At 37.1% G+C, this 17,960-nt stretch overlaps 1 protein-coding gene across 2 annotated transcripts in view; it reads right to left on the bottom strand.

The window, feature by feature from the left end:
• The window catches only part of SMARCA1 (SNF2 related chromatin remodeling ATPase 1), a 79,087-nt gene that overhangs the window by 33,093 nt on the left and 28,034 nt on the right, over positions 1 to 17,960 (bottom strand). For both annotated transcript variants that reach the window (XM_072430773.1, XM_072430772.1), the window contains exons 8-14: positions 16,488 to 16,619; positions 8,974 to 9,042; positions 8,774 to 8,883; positions 5,261 to 5,487; positions 3,302 to 3,423; positions 1,534 to 1,686; positions 353 to 485 (exon numbers count right to left, since the gene is read on the bottom strand). In XM_072430773.1, the coding sequence (XP_072286874.1) occupies positions 353 to 485; positions 1,534 to 1,686; positions 3,302 to 3,423; positions 5,261 to 5,487; positions 8,774 to 8,883; positions 8,974 to 9,042; positions 16,488 to 16,619 (946 nt within the window). The remainder of the gene's footprint in view (positions 1 to 352; positions 486 to 1,533; positions 1,687 to 3,301; positions 3,424 to 5,260; positions 5,488 to 8,773; positions 8,884 to 8,973; positions 9,043 to 16,487; positions 16,620 to 17,960) is intronic.

Genomic DNA, 17,960 nt, shown 5'->3' with positions numbered 1-17,960 from the left:
ATGTTTCACGTTTTTTTCAGATTGTGCAGGCAGAAAGGGCAAATAAAATAAAGCAGTAAGTAATGCTTTCACTGGGCACTCGAAAATATTGTACACTTATAATATTAGGTTAGAATGGGATAAGGGAGTGTTTGTTTTCTTTTTAACTTTGTGACCTTTATCATAATTCATCAGCAAATGCAGTGAAAGGCTCATCTTTTTAATATCTTGTGTATCTCCTTAACTTGTCTGCCTGTCCAAAGCAAACACATGAATATTGGTATGCCAAGCATTCGGTAAATCACTGCTTACGTTTTCTTACATGTGATAGTTCCAACCTCAATTCTGCTTTAAAAAATATTTGAATCTTTACCTTGTTGTATGACTATGGAGTCCAGCCTCAATTTCATCTCTGCTCTTTCCACAATCCGTTCTTCTACTGTATTGTCGGTAATGAGCCGAAATACACGTACAGTTTTTGTTTGACCTATACGATGTGCTCGATCCTATTGTAAATATAACACTGAGTTAGTTGTGCATTAGAGACCTGCAGGCTTCAAATAAATGTTTATATATGGCATTGCAGGACAAAAAGAATAACACTAGAAATTAAATAGGTGCTTCTACACCATGAATTGATTTAAAATTGTTGTCACTAAAGTTAAAGCAAACAATAGCACATGTGAAATTTATTGTCTGTTTGTTCTTTGTAACATTATTACTATTCAGTATTTCTAAATATTCTATGCTGTGTTGTAGCTAAGTTCTATGATAAGCACGTTTAAACATAAACTTTAGGCTAAAATGCAATAGCAACAGCCAACGTATACTTTAGGTATATAGGTTATTTAACTTGTTTCATGTTTGATGAATAACCTGATGAAAAATATCCAAACAAGGAACAACATTTAAGTCAATAAAAGCCTAATATTTTCAGGAACTTGTTCTTGTTTAAATTGATCCATGAGTCATTGAGGACCCGTTCATACCATTGAGTTGTATTTGAATGACACTTCAAGATCAACAATGCACTGAAATGTACTACCATGCAATGTGGTGTGAAGCAAGTACACTTTATGGTTCTTTGTGGGGCGATACATACACCATTCAATAAATAGGCTGCTTTTGCACAACCCATGGTAATGCATGACAATGAGTAAAGTATAAAAAAGTAAAGAACTTTATCTTGGAAACACAACATCGATTTTAGCTCATTAGATCAGTTTTTTATTGAAATAGATCTAATAGTAATCAAATTTGCCAAAGGTGTGTTGCAGAAGGTTTACAAGAAAGGATGCAACATATGGTTTCTAGGGCACTGGAAGGGGTGATATAAAAACTCACAGTACATGCAATAAATGTAAATTCCAGTTTCCAGTGTATTTATTTCCCAAACATCATATTACAATAAAGCAGATAATGTATGTTATGTGCACCACTTTAAACATTTTTCTGATCATTTTATTTTATAGTGTTGGAGCATCATACTCTGCACATGTCAAATGATGAAAAAATTTACTAAATAAAGTAACTGTAAAGCAAATATTTCCTAACCATTGCTTGTAAATCGACTTGAGGGTTCCAGTCTGAATCATACAAAATCACTACATCAGCAGTTGCCAAATTTATTCCAAGGCCTCCGGCACGGGTACTCAGCATAAAGATAAATTTTCTGCTGTTAGGTGCGTTAAATCTTTGTATGGCTTCCTGATAATAAAGGAATTTTAGACATATTAGTTATATTAAACATTTGTTATGTTAAACATCCGTTATTTACTAATATTGGATCTATTTATTAAAGCTCTCCAAGACTGAAGAAGATACACTTTTATCGGTGAAGCTGGGTGGTCCAAAACATTTGCCTAACAAATAGCAAATTACTTTAAGAAATCTATTCCAGGTTTGCTGGATCACCCAGGTTCACTGGTGAAAGTGTATCTTCTACAGCCTTGGAGAGCTTTAAAAAATTTAATTAAAAATGTCTAAAACAGTAACTTATGTTTCGTCCTACCAAAGAGCTACCAGTTTTGCTATATGATAATAGTGCAGGTTAAAACACCCCTCTGTGGAGGTGACTTGCAAAAGCTGCTATAACAGCATGAATTCTTCTGGATCCATAAAAAAGGATACACTGCATTAAGAGGGATGAATAAAGAAGTTGTAATGAAGATGTAATGATTTATTGTACTTGTAAAATGAACGTGTATCAGATCAGCTTGTCAGAATAGAGAAAACCCTCAGCACATGACCCTGTATATAAATGTAGTGTATTTGTACAGTTGTTTTTTATCTTTGAATCTTCTTAGATTGTGCTCCTCAAGATATCCCAGGGACAAGTAATACTCTCCAGAGTCAGACAATTTGCATGTCTATTGACACACTTTTGGTTGTTTTTGTATGTTTTATTCATGATTATTCTCTTTAAAAATATCTAAATACAGTGGAAGTCATATGTTTATTGCATGCACCTTGATGAATCTCTGCCAAGAAGAATTACAGTTTACTGAAAGCAAAAGGAGTTTCAACTTGATACTACTTAGGGGAACCTAATAAACATTAAGTAGGCCGATAAAGTATAAAATATTACAATAAAGTATCCAGTGCGTGTGTATATATGTGTAGCTTTGAAGCACTGATTTTATCTAATTCACAAAACCACCTAAAGTGCAGCAAAATTCATATACTGCCCCTCAAACGAGGCTTGCAAGGTATGCCTATGCTGACATAGCAGATTCTGTCAAGTCTAATGTGATAAACTACTTCATGGCTCATTACCAATTTTATACATCTGGTATTATCCTGCAATGCATTTTAATCTAATAGCAGTAATATTTTTTTATACATCCACTACATTACTGCTTTACAAGACGTTACCACTGGTAAACAGTAATTGCATGTAGTATTTTCAAATATATTTAAGCAACATCATTCAATAAAGCTGTACAAAAACTGTTTGTCAACCAAATATATTAGAAAGGAGTTCCAGAATAACAACTTTAGTTCAAGGGTGCAAATTTATCAAGAAAAAAACATGTAAAGAATATTATGTCATCTGTATAGTTTTCAGTGAATGGAGTGGAATGCATGTCTATGCCAAAACATGCAATATTTTCTAAGATCAAATGTTTACAGTACAGGCAATTGCTTTTTCTCTATATCTTCAAATTTTTAAGTTCTGCTGCTGAGACTTTATTTACAAGCTTTACAGGTAAACTGGTCCACTAGGTATCGCAGGGTATAAAGCAGACAGGAAGCCAAGCAGAGCTGTAAAATCCTTTAATAAAGCTTTGTATATCTGCAGGAGCAAGTTATCTGATTTTACCTCTCTTTCTTCATGTGGCGTCTGTCCATCTAGGCGACAGTACTCATAGCCACGCCACATGCAGTAATCCTCCAGGATGTCGAGCACTCGGGTCATTTGACTAAAAATCAGAACCCTGGAACCTATCACAGAAGAATATAAACACTAGTGTTGTTACATGTTTTACCAAAAAACAGTGCACAAAAATATAATCACATTTTATTCACTGAAGTATATTCTGGTGTCCATATATGACTTGTTATTAAAGTAGAAATAGATAAATGTTTAAACATAGCAACCCTAGGAATTTTAAAGTAAGAAGGAATTATATAATATATATTGCCCACAAAGAAAATGTCTGGGAGACATTTCAAAAGACCCAAAAATAGATCTGAACATGGTTGAAAAGATGAACATGGTTTAATAAAATATATCACAACACTGCCATCTTGTGTTACAGAAAACAAGTTCCAATTCCTTATGATCACCAGTACCAGAGAACTATTCACAACTGGCAGAGACTTTTTGTATCTTGTATTGGATCATATTCTAAAACTGGAGAAACTCAGGAGATACCCTGTCTGACTATATGATTCTTTCTTTACCACAATTTCTTATTTCTAAGCAATCTGTTAATTTCTGTTATAATAAATAAGGATTGAGGCATGGTAAGTACAGTTCTGGCCTGGACCAAATTTACTCTTTTGTTAAGGTGGTTATTTTACTTGAAATTCAGACTTTCTAAGAGCAAGTGAGGGCTCCTATAGTAATTTTGCACTAATCACAGAAAAGGCAAAATCAAACAGCCGCATTCACAACATATTTTTATCAAAGGAAGCCCATGTACAATTGTACATTTCATTTACAGTGCTGGTTTTTAAATTGATCTGTGATTGCCATTGCTGCTTTTTCTTGATTTGGTTCAGACACACACTGGGGGATTTTAGCTTCTCTTAAGCTGTGCTGGGCTTCCAGTGTGTGCCTGAAAATTAGGGTGATGTTTCTTGCATGGTAACCTGCTCTTAAATTGGAAGTAAACTCACCTTTATATTCACAGATCCGTCGATCCCTCTGTAAGTTTTCTGGATCTTGCCTCGGGTTGTCCTGGAATCCCCTTTTTTACCTTCCTTCATCGCCGCCACCTTCTTTGCCCTTCTTCCACCTTCTGCCTACATCACACGATCTGGCACTGCTCTTGCGTGAGATCGGGTGACTTAGTATGTGGTAAATGGGGAAAAAAAGTGTGTTAATCTCACTGCACATGTTTTTCCCCATTGAAGAAAAACCTCCTTCTGCTCAGCCAGAAGCCTTCTGGGATGTGCGACGTATGTATCCTAGGAGGCCCTGCGCTCCCATTCTGTTTCTCGCCTCCCATAAAAGATAGTATTTTTACCTTATTTAAAAGGATTGAAAGTTGAAATGTTTAGTTGAGGTCCGCTTTATTATAAACGCCATGCTATTTACAAAAAGTCCTATAGTTTCAGAATTCATGCTATAGCGATGACCTGATGTGGCAGTGTGTCTTCAACATACACTTGTAAAAAAAAAAAAAAAAAAAAAAAACAAATCCCCTTTTCTATGCATGAGAAGCTGAAATAGTTTAGTTTATAATGCAATCCCAGTTAGCATTATGGGGTCCCACACAGTTTACAGTTGTGACAATTTTTCCTTATTTCTTACTCATATTTTAAGTATCAGCTGCTAAAAAAATTGATAGCAGGGTAAACCATTAGGAGAGGTTTGTGGGTTCGCTCAGGTTCTCCCACAATAATCTATCTTCTCCAATCTTGGAGAGCTTTAAAAATCAAATCAAATATGGGGATGAAATGTTTATCTTCTCCCTTTTCTTTATTTATTGGCTAACTCATTTTTTATGTGTATACTATTATATTTTTTTAAATAAATGTTTTTAAATAAGAAAGAGGAAATTAGAGGACAGCAAATTATACAAGATATATATACATATATATATACATATACCTTGCTCCTTCAGTTTGGAAAGTAATTTATCCAGCACTACCATTTTTCCACTGTTGTAGATAAGATGACTGTCAGTAGTGTAGGGTGGACCAGGCTCTGCCCCATCAAACAGGTAAGGATGGTTGCAACACTTGCGCAGCTGCATTAATATATTTAATAGACGCATTTTGTCCATTTTACCAGCAGAATTCAGAATGTCAATATCTTTCATTAAAATTCTGGTGTACCTAAAAATACATAGTACCATTTACTGTATATAAAGAAAATACTTAAATATGTCAATGAAATAGATGTAATTTAAAAATAGATTTATTACATTTCAGAAGATAGACAAATACGTTAAATCTGAGTGAGCTACCGAGCTATTCCACAAATGTTTCAACTGTGAAAGTCAGAAAACTTGCTCAGTTTAAGGTGTTTTTATCCTACAGAAATAGATGTCCGGAAGTCCAGGAAGAAGTAGATGACCTGTTTTTGGTTAGCTTTCTGTCTGATCAAAAAAAAAAAAATGCCACAGAAAGAGAACAGGCAGCTGTGGATCTAAATGATGCTTACAGAGCTTGGTCCGCCATGCCAAAACAACTTCCCTCAAAACTATGGAGAGTGAATGGAGACATACAGTTTGGTACACACTGTTCAAGGTGAGAAACATCTGCAAAGCACCTGCAAAACTCCAGTAAAAACTAAAGTGTGGGCAGGACTTTGAGAAAACCTTTCCTGAAAGAAAATTGTATGCATTTAAAGGCTTCTGCTCTCCTGATCTACAATCATGGGAAAAAGAAAGTACACTATGTTTAAATAGTAAGGTTTTGTATATCAGGACATAAAAACATATCTGATCCTTGGTAGGTCTTTAAGACGGCGTCTCAGCAAATTCACCCCAGGGTTAGGCTGTGCAATGGTCAGAAAAACTTCAAAAAACTCAAGAGCTACATCCCCACAGGCCTCAGTATGTGAAATGTTAAGTTCATGACAGTACAATTAAGAAAAGATTTAACCACTATGGATTGTTAGCAAGGGTTGCCAGGAGAAAGAATCCTCTCGCTAAAAGAACATGGCTTATGTTTGCAAAGTTGCATCTAAACAAATCACAAGACTTTTTAGGACATGATTGTTCATATATGTGTTTGCATGCAAGATCACACAAGGTCCTTTAGACAGACAATAGCAAAGTGGAAATGTCTGACCATAATGCACAGCACTATGTTTGGTGAAAACACAGCATATTAGAACAAACTCTTCATACCAACATGGTGGAAGAGGGGTGATAATGATTTGGACTTGTCTTGTAGCCACAGAACCTGGGCATCTTGCTGTCATTTAGTTGACCATGAACTCCCTGTATACCAAGTAAAATGTAAGGCTATCTGTGTGATTGCTAAAACTTGGTGAAAATTGAGTCATGCAAAAAGCCAATGATCCCAAGCACACCAATGTTGTAAAGAAGAGTGGGTCAAAATGTCTCCGTAACAATGGGAGACTGGTACAGGCTTACAGAAAATTATTTCTTTGGGGTCTATTTATAAAACAGGGAATCTAACATTCCCTCAAACATTCTCTCGTGTGAACCTTCCAGGTTCATGTGTTTCAATGGTACTAATTAATTCCCACTAGGGAATGTTTGAGAGAATGTCAGATTCCCTGTTTGATAAATAGAGCTCTTTAAGTTATTGCTGCTAAATGTGGTTAAACAAGATACTGAATCATGGTTCTACAAACTAATAAATCATGTTTTTCACACATGGCCTTTCCATTTGGCTTTATTTTTGTTAGGTAAATAATGACAAGGTGGGCTTTATTGTGTGTTGTTTTACACCTGCGGTTGTATTCACATAATTGTAAAGCCTGCTAAGGACCAGATAATTTTTACTATGTCCTGATATGTAAAATTTTATAAATGCTTGATCTAGGTCTATCATTCTTCAAATTACAAGGTAGGTTTAAATTTGATTAGACACTGTGACGCTGACTAATGGTAGTGCCAAAAAGCCTACAGTGGGAATAAAAAAGAAGTTTTTCCTGCAGGCAATAATTTTCACAATACCAACAAAAGAAAAGAGATTGACATGAATTTTTTGAAGCTTCAAAAGTTATTCTCCAATTTTTTTGTTCTTCGGTCAAGATTTCCAACAGAGCTTGTCTTTCATTGAAAGCTTTTCAGTCAGCCATTATCTGTAACTTCACAGGGATGTAACCAGACACTGTTGGACATGTGAGGCACAGTCTTTACCTGCCCTTGGATACAGGGCTCCATTTATAGTGACTTTCCAGACCCTGTTCTGGTTAATGTAGCTGCAGAGTGTTTTCTAGGCCCTGACCTGCTTAACATTGCTGCTGGTTGCTCTGTCTCTGAATTCTCATTTAGGTGAGTAGGATGGTAAAGCCATAGCACAGGAACAGAAAGTCATTTAAAATTGTAAAGTGCCCTTTTTAGATTTCCCACCATTTTATTATTTGCTTTTTTGGAAGAGGTCCTTGCCAAGGAACTGAATATTGGCATTATCACCTGGTCTTGACTTTTTGGGATCTGGTTGCAGAAGATGATGGTTTCCTCCCATGCAAATGCCCCATCCTGCTAAAGTATGCTGGATTCCTTAGGCTTCTGTGTCTCGGGAGTACTTTAATGGCTCCTCTCCTAATCCCCTCAAGTTTATCCTGTTGAATCTGGGGAATGATTGCTCCCTGCGTTAAAGGCTTTCATCCAGGAAGTGAGACTTAGTAAGCAGCCGCTTTTCTTAGTTTCCAGTTCTGGGTTTAGTGTTACTTTAAGGCTTTCTCATGGTTTTGCTGTTGGTACCCAGTTGGTGTTGGATCATGTTTACCAAATTTTTATCTTCCTTTTTTGTTCTCTTATGATTTATTGGACTCATGCAGAGACTTTTTGTCTTCCTTTGGTTGTTAATATAGCTATTTGTCCTGGTTCAAAAGGTATCCTTCACCAGCCTGTGTGTTACATGTTGTCTTGAGTTGGCATAATATTATTATTATTATTATTATTATTATTATTAAATAGGATGTATCTTGGGCCAACATATTACACAGCACTGTACATTAAATAGGGGTTTCAAATGACAAACAGATAGAGACAGTGACACAGGAGGAGGAGAGGACCCTGCCCTTAAGAGCTTACAATCTAGGAGATGGGTGAAGTATTACAAAAAAGAAAGGAGGATAATGAATAGTTAGAAGTAGTGAGGGTTATAAAAGCCAAAAGAAGACAGGTAGGCACGTTTGAAAAGATGCTCTTTTAAAGGATCAGAAAGTAGGAACATACACATTTTTGCTGGTGTCCATTTCTCCCAAAGGTAGCAGTGTAACCTAAAGGTAATAGATTCCTGTGTTCTTCAATGGACTGTGGATCTTTTTCTACTCTTTTAGTCATTTAAATCATTTGGTCTGCACTTAAAAGATCATTAAATTATATACCTTTACATAGAAAAACACACTTAAAGATACATTTATCTATTTCAGGTGTAAGTGTGAATGCACAAACATATTATACACCAGTCTTACCATTCCCTTTGCATCTTACTGAGTCCAAGATAAATTTTTACTTCTTTTTTTGGTGGGAGACTCTTTTCTACTTCAGCTTTTATGCGCCTCAAAAGAAATGGTTTCAACACCTGGTGAAATATTTATGTATAGGAAGTTTTATTAATAACACCTAAAACTCTGTAAGGGAATGGTCTTCATATAGGCAAGATATTACTTACTGCATGAAGTCTTTCAACGAGTTTCTGATCCCCAAGACAATTATTTGTGTCAAACCAAGAGTCAAAATCCTGCGAAAAACAATTAAACAAAATATTACATCAAACATTAATAAAAATGCAAAGTAAAACAGAACTCTCAGACTAAATTCAATAATTCAACAAAACTAGACAAGTTAATAGCTATAAAGATTGTTATTGTAAGCCATATTACAGGTAGTCCACAAGTTACATACGAGATAGGGACTGTAGGTTTGTTCTTTAGTTGATTTTGTATGTAAGTAGAAAAAGGTACATTATTTTCATAAATGCAATTAGGACAGATGTTTGTCTCAACATATTATCAGGCAGCGTGGTGTCAGTTACTGTATAAAATCCTCACAGCGTGGGTTAATCACAAACAAAGCAAAAAAAATAAAAAACTTTATGGAGCCTAGATATTCATTTACTTCTGGAGCAAGCTGTGCTTTGATATGCAAAATGAAACAACTGCAGACTTTGTCTTGGTCAATAAAGAGCTACAAGTGGCTGCAGAAGGAGCTCACCCCCTAAGATCACCCACAACCTCAGCTGTGTTTAACAAAAGATTTCCACTGCAAGTCATGCAAACCTCCCCCGCCCTCCATCAAGCCTCAGTTCTGCTATGGAGTCGTCCATATGTCAGATTTCCTTAACTCTGGGACTACCTGTATTTTCACTGGCAGCTTTCATTGATGAAAAAATAAAAATAGCAATCATCATGGCAAATAAAAATTGCAATAACTTAGTGACCTGAGCTTTATGTGTTTCTTATTCGATGTACAGATGTCAAACCTATGTCACTGGAAATGATCTTTCGTGATTATTTCAAGTGGCACTGGATTGAACAAGCCCTGTAAAGAAAGGGCTGTTCAGGTCTATTAAGAACAGAAGAGATGGGGGTAAAGGAGTGGGACTGTTGTACAGACTAGAATTAATCCAGCATATTTGCATATCCTTATATTCCAACTGTGATTTTCTATAATAGGTGATCTGAACGCATCATATTACTTGCTACAAACAACAAAATTTTATTTCTCTACCCAGGTTAAAAAAAACCTGGGTAGAGAAACAAAAACAAAATCATCATGAAACATTTCAATTGCAACCAGTCTAGTTCCATTTTTCATTTTTACAAAAAGGTATAAAAATAGCTGATAGTTAACCAAAACAGAAACATGATATAGCAACACTTTTAATACTAATTTTCAACTATAGTGTTTTCAAGACTGTACTCAGTAAAATGCAATGGCAAAGGGTTTCCATGGGTGCAAATGAACTGTTTAGTTTGTTTATCAGTACTTTTTGCCAGCAAGATTAGGAAGCAGAAGGTACTATTGGGTGCCTATGCCTTTCACAAAAGGCTTATCCATCTGGTAATTTACCTTCTACAAACGAAAAGTGTGTGTCCTATTGGATATTACACATGATCTGTTTATATAAATTGTACTAGTTTGTGCAGTAGGAGTACATAATGATATGTGCCATGTGTAAGATAAAAAGCCTTCCATAAAAAGTAGTGATTAAAGAGAAACTATACTAAAAATAAAAATCACTACTTACTTTGCCTCAATTCGGTCCTGAGCCATCCTGTAATCCTCCTTCGTCCCAGCTAGGGGAAAACAATGGGTTCCACCATCTGTTTTCTTTCTCTTTCGTAATCTGGCTATGTCACCTGATCTTGCAATGCACAGGTGCAAGATCGGGCGGCGTAGCCTGCTGTAACTAAAAAGAAAAAGTGCAGTTCTCACTGCAAAATCGGGCATGCAGACAAGAAGCACCCCAAAGCCTCCTGGGATAGGTGACCTATATATCCCATGAGGCTCTGCTCTACCATTCAGTCTGAACCACGAAGAGGAGGGACTTAACCATTTTTCTAAAACTAAAAATTTAAAAATAAAGAAAAATAGAAGAAGATACTTTTAAAATAATATAAAAGGGTCATCTATCCTTTTATATAAAGTAAAAAGTTGGGTGATAGGCCTGCTTTATGAAATAGTGTTTAACCCCCCTAGCGTTCTAATTCTGTCATTTTTTGATGCAAAAGGTGATCCTATTTTTTTTGCGTAGAAATTTTTGTTTATATTGTGGGCCTGTAATTCTTAGGATTAACCCCGGGTATAATTATTATATTTATTTATTATATTACAATCATAAATTATAAAATAATACATAATTATAAATCAATATTATAAAAAATAATGAAATATTAGCCCAAAACAATGTAACTTATCAAAAAAAATAGTTTTATCAAAAATTTCTTACTGAAATTTTCCAAACAAGGGTGCAATACTATTGATAAATAATAATATAAGTTATATGCAGATTTTGGAAAAAAAAAATATTTACTTTTTTAGTAGACATCCCGGGTGTGGTAGATTTTGAAGCAGGGTGCTGCACAAAGTCCAACATCACAGTCAGGACAGTAGAACCTGGTTTCCTTGCGTTTCTTCCTTCCTCTGTCATCGGTCTTTGAGCAGCAAATCCTTGTAGGTGCTGCCTTTTTGTGGGTTGGTGGGATGTATTCAACAAAGTGACAACCCGTCAGGCGCTCTGGGTTGACAATGGTGGAAGCACGACGTCCAGGTCTATTCATAGCCACTGATGGTGTTTGGTGGTTCTTGACTATGGATTCGGAAACTTGCAAAATGAAGTCTGAATGATTCAAGGTGGCAAGTAATATGTTAGCAAACACAGGGCAGCATATATGTTTGCATAAAAAAAAGCAAAAAATTTCATTTTGGCATAACAAAATTTAAAATGTTAGCACAGAGCAGCACACATGTAGGCAAAAAGAAAAAAATAGCAAAAAAATTTTAAAAAGCAAACGCAGGGCAGCATACATGTTGGCAAAAAGAAAAAATTAAAAAGTTAGCACAGAGCAGCACACGTTGGCAAAAAAAAATTTAGCAAAAAATTTTAAAAATGTTAGCAAAGACAGAGCAGCATACATGTTGGCATAAAAAAATTAAAAAGTTAGCACAGAGCTGCACACATGTTGGCAAAAAAAAATTAGCAAAAAATGTTAAAATGTTAGCAAACACAAGAGCGGCTTACCTGTTTGTCTCCGCAACAATTTTTTCGCTAACTTCATCAGTCAAAAACAACTTCAGGTATGCCAGGGGGTCGTCGCATTCAGCCTCAATTTTCATCCCAGGTGCGCCGGTGATTGGAAATCTTGGCGGTGCCGCCTGGTCCGCATCAAGGTCAATAGGACACCATGTGGGCACAGCACTGACCTCAGGTCCAGAATCGTCGCTCAGTTCACTTTCGCTGTCCGATGATACCGCTTTTTGCAATTTTTTCCACCCCGAGTCACACTCGGGAATACCGCTAGGGGGGTTAATAGTCCTTAAAAAGAAAATATGCCCCACCAAAGAACACAGTGAAATGTGAAGTGAAGTATAGCACTAACCACTGCTTCTCCCAAGTAAGCATGGCTTCAGGAAAAAATGTGGATGCAGGATTAAACAATCACCAAATGTGTACTGATGTACATAATGCAAGATGTTATAAAACAAATAAATTGCTGAAAGTATAAAGTGTACGCACCTAGATGACATTACACATACCTTTAGTTGCTTCCATTCCTACTGACCAGCAAGAACTTCCATCTCAGCAACTACTTAGAAATATTGGAGCTTCACTTTTCGGTATGGCTTGTCTGCTGTCACAGAGGATAGTGAGGTCATACTTAAAGGCAAAGCTTCAACATTTCTTAGAAGACACTGGGCCTAATTTATCAATGAAATCCGCGCTCGCTGGTCACGCGTACTTTCGCGCCGTTATATCGAGCCGGTTTACCGCGGGCTCGAGTCATATGCTCTCGTTCAGTCGCATCTCACTGCCAAGTCGGATGCTTGTCTACATAACAAAATGGGCAATAGGGGTCGCGCATCCGCCAATTAAGGCGATTAGATTTCAGCTGCGCGATTAAGGAGGATCTGTTAAGCTCAATGGTGAATATGTGTGCCATTAGAAAGAATGATTTTTTAGGGGAACAGTGACTTTTAATGCAAGCTCGCCAGTGTAAAGCTGCCGGGGATGCGCGGCTCCGGCCGCGAGCTTATTCAGTTGTTGAATTGCGCGACGGCGTACGATTTCGGATCGCGAATACGAATGCACGAGCGAGCTTCCAATTTTGCTTGATGAATCAGCCTCACTAAGTGGGCTGCCTTGCAAGAATGGGTCTAGATGCCTGAACTTTTTTAATGTTTAATGACTAAAGCATTTTTAAATAGCCTATTAAAAATACAGAATCAATTATACTTCTCAATATTTTTCAGTCAAGATTTTTAATGTGAAAAGCCACTGCCTGCATGGTCTAAATAAAGAATTAGAAACCTCATACATTAATATTCGGTAGAACCAATTTTTTTCATGGCTCTTTTGTAATGTAAAAGTGAAATTAATCGATGTACAATTTTGTGTTATTTTTTATGCAATTTGATTTAACATATCGTTTTTCATTCATACTACATTTATTTGCATGTTTACTAATATGTAAATATATCAGGTATTAGTCCAAATCTTAACTTACTGTTATATTAGGTATTTTTTTGTATTTTGTTACATTCTTTAAATGTGTGCCACATCTCTGCAGGATCCCTCAAAGAAAGTATGTAAAATGACTCTGGTGGCATTTTTACAGATTGGTCTGAACTGTTGGTATTGTTCATGTGTGCAATTTTGTATCCAGTCATGTGGTTTGCACTAAGAATGCCTGGATCCTGCACGTTTAGTGTGTTTTTTATAGCTAAAGAGCTTCAGTTCCAAACCCTTGTTTTGAGTAGAATTATGTTTCGGCCTACCTTCTCTGTCTGCGGCTATGGGGGATCTCTTCCTGTTTATAAGTATTAAATGATTCACTAACTGTTTGGCCTCTTTGATGAACACCTGTAGGCCCCAAAACATTTTAATGGAGACTTTGTTTCTGGATTGCTGAGACTTTGTTTCTGGATTGGATTGCTGCACGTTCTCTTGTTGAGCGTTATTTTTGTATGGGTTGCAGCACAGGAATTTTAGGATCGTTCGTTTGATCTTGTCATTCTTACTTGCCACTCTTCAGCCAGCATTCCTGTGACTGGTCACAATCTGCAAGTTAGACCTATTCCCAAAGAAAGTTGTCTGATTTGATATGTTCAGGCCAAACTTTTGCTATTGAAGGTGCAATTTTCTAATTTCTTTTTGTTACTATTAAAGAATTTTAATGCTTTATTTGGAGCACACTTTTTTGTGGTTGTCTAACAAGTTATGCTTAAACCTGCAAAATTAGTGATGGTAAAAAAAGCAAAATGATTAAAATTCTGAAACTATAAACAGTCTTGGTTTAGGCACTGTCACCTGGTAGATGTTGGATCTGAGAGGTAGCACTCAAGAATCAATGGAAAAATTGGTGCCGCAATTGCTCTTACATATAAAAGATATGTGCCATGGTTATCCAACGTCTAATTATCTAACGCCTATAGAGACTATCCAAGGAATAAACATGTAGATTCGAAGAAAATAGAGTTATTCTTACAAGCTACACAATTATCCATCTTCCATCTAAAGGACACCCCTGGTCTATATTTTTATTTTGCAGGGGAAGAGTTAGAGCTTTACAATGAATATTCCCATACTAACAATATAACAATGAGACTACAATTTATGATAAAAGCATAGCCACGGTTGTTAACTACCTAGAAGCAAGATTTCCTGGTAATCAAGTCCTTTCCTGCTTTTCAAGGACTTTCAAAGATCAATGGTAGGCTGCTTTTTATTACAAAAATGTCAGTCATACAGAAATCTTTAATACTGCTAAAGCTGGCAACAACATCCAAGCTTTAAGTGTCTCGAAATTTAACAAAACTTCTAGCTGTTGGAGTTGTCATACATTAAAGTAGAGCTGAATATGAAAAGAAAATCACAAAAACACTACTTCCGAAATAGACTAATGCTGGTTTATCTGCAGGGACCAGACACAAGTGACTTTGATTTTTAAAAAGCTAAGACAACTGTGCTTTTGAGGAAAAAGAGAAACATTTACATATGGAATGTGCAGCAATAGTTTTTGAGTTTTACTAGTGATTTTGTTAGACTGCATGTTTTTGTTTTCTTTAAAGCCCATTTCCATGGGAGTTTTACATTTTTGCTAATCTATCCCAAACTCTGCAGTAAATTCCCTTGACTGATTTTTTCTATATTTACCTATCTCTTGCTGGGAGACAATCTTTGTGACACCTTTTAGTTCACTGCAGGGACAGGGAGGAGGAGTCTGCAAGGGTATATCATACAGGCTCAGAAAATAGCTTTACTGTCCACCACCTAATGAATCCTTCATTTCACTTAACTGAAAAAGGATTTCTATCAAGAATACTATTCTGGTGTCTGCTATCAACCCTCTGCACTGCTTTGATGACGTTGTGCACTGGGTCACTTTATACCATTTTATTGGCTTCCATGAATATAAATGAAAGAAACCTCCAAACTTCAATTGATCACGCACTACACACCAACTCCACAAAATAAGGACCATTTTGTATCTAAATATACAAAGCAACTAATCTCACTAAATGATACAATACCATTAAATTGTGTTTCTGATTAAAGAGAATCTAACACAAACCAATAAAATATAGCTTCAACAAATAGCTTTCTTGTGTATAGTAATATTCACTCAATATTTAGATAATGGACATCAAATATGAAGTAAAATGAAGATTTACCATTACCCAGTACATAAGTTCTTTAGGTTTTCATCTTTTCACACCATCCATGATAAATACAAAAATCTTTTTACAATATATACCTTTGGACATGAAAAATCAATGCAACTATTCTGTCGCATTTCATACATTTGCAATCCCTATTTAATGTACAGCGCTGCGTAATATGTTGGCGCTATATAAATCCTGTTTATTAATAATAATAATAATAATAATAAAATCTCCAATGTTTATATAATGTATGTCTGTCCATCATATAATCAGTCATTTAAAACTCTTAAAAAGATATCCCACAGATATTAATGAAATATGGTTTTAAAAAAAACTTTAGTAAGTAATAACAAGAAAGAATCCCAAACTCATCCTAATTAATTTAGTATCATAACTCCAAACATGGTATGTAAAACAAAAAAAAGTTTCCTTTTTTTGCTACAGTATTTGGTATTAGAGGTTCACAAATCTAGTATTAGAAGCACAATTTCATGTTGCTCTGTTTCTTTATATTTTACATACAGTTTACCATAAAGGCTTTTTTTGATAGGAGAGTTTATTTAAGAAAATGCAAACCCTTAAAATGAAATGAATTTGGTATAATGTTTTTTATTGTGTCTGTGGTCCTAGCCCCCAGAAACCTATAAAAACAAGAGAAGCAACACCTTTCTTAGTGAAAGATGTTAGTGAGAGATGTACATAACTATGATTACCACAAAATGAACAAAGAGGATAAAGTAACTGTAGAAAGACAACCAGAACAACCGAGTAATGTTCAGTCTAAAAGGAAGAAACACTCACCTCAGCTGAATTAAACACATCCGGCAGAAGAAAGTTCAATAATGCCCACAACTCATGGAGGTTATTCTGCAGAGGAGTGCCTGTTAGTAATAGTCGGTTTGTTGTTTTAAACTCTCGAACAATTTCAGATAACTGCAAAGGAAAAAAAAAAGTCCAGGTATTTATTTTACATGTATGAAAGCAAACACAACAAATATATATATTACACGTTACCACAGAGAATGGTGAGCAGCTATGTTTTTGTATCTTCTGTGATGGCACATCATTTTAATGTAAATATATCATGTTAGAGAATAAAAAGATGTTGAGAATGGGAATTTCCTTGTACGATGAGAGGAATCTCAGGCAAACTTTTGAATTACAAATATGTGACTCTACAAAGGATCAATTCTGTTCATCTTATTTCATGGTTTATAAAACCCTTCATATTGCATACCCAGACAGTAAAACGAGGCAGTGATGGGAATGCTAGCATTCTAGAATGCATTGTTCTCACATTATTTCAACTTCCTGCTGCTGTGTGTGTTCTTACATGTTCCCACTAGGTGCCAGTGTCAGCTTGAAAAGCCTCTGCTTGAATCACAAACATACTGTGATCTCATACAAAATACAGGCTGGCACAAAAAAACAGTAATTTAAAATTGTTACATTATAAGTAAATTGCAAGACCACATTCTTTGCAAGCTGAAGCCTGGCTGCAGGCTAGGGTTGCAGAAGCAGTGGGGAGCGCAGTTGGTGGTCCCTCACAAGCTAGATTAGAAGGGTTACGGCCTCGGAGGATTAGAGCCCTGGTGCGTCTGAGTCCAGAACCCTTTCATAGAACTCAGCGCCATTATGGGAGCCCCTCCAGGGACCCTACTGGCCGGGCTGCCGGGCGCAGATCTGCCCGGGGCAGCGCCAAGTCAGGGAGGAATCCCCCTCACAGGCGGAGATCAGGTGGGGGGGCTGTAGCTGGCAGGGAGAGCATCCCCCTGGCAAAAAGTGTGGAGGCCTCGGCTAGGGAGGCCTTGCTGGGGCCAGGGACCTCTGGGTTGCCAGAGCGGTGATGGAGGGCCTCGCCTCAAGCCGGGGCCTCGCGTACTGCAGGGCCCGGCGGAAGGTTGCGGCAGCTGGTCTGGTCGAGGATGCGGCCTGGGAAGTACCCGTACCTGGCAGGAAGGAGGTCCGAGGAAAACCCCATGGACGAGACGGCTCCTGGGAAGACGGAGGAGGAAAGAAGATGGGGTCCGAATCCAGGCCTCGTGGTCGAAGGGAAACCGGAAGTGACGCGGGGTGAAGCCGGGATGCGTCATCGGGTTCTCCTGGAAGCGCCGAGATCGGAGGGAGAGGTGTCCTCATCGGGTGAGGACGAAGACGCGGGCCGGGTACCGGAGGCGGTGCGGGGCCCTGGACGAGAGGCTGCAGGACCCCTGGCAGCGGGGCTGCAAGGTAGGATGTGTAGGGGTCCGCTGGGGGGGTGGGGGGTGTGCTGTT

The sequence above is a fragment of the Pyxicephalus adspersus genome, chromosome Z (assembly GCF_032062135.1).
Source record: "Pyxicephalus adspersus chromosome Z, UCB_Pads_2.0, whole genome shotgun sequence".
NCBI classification, from domain to species: Eukaryota; Metazoa; Chordata; class Amphibia; order Anura; family Pyxicephalidae; genus Pyxicephalus; species Pyxicephalus adspersus.
This window is presented reverse-complemented; position numbering and strand designations above follow the sequence as displayed.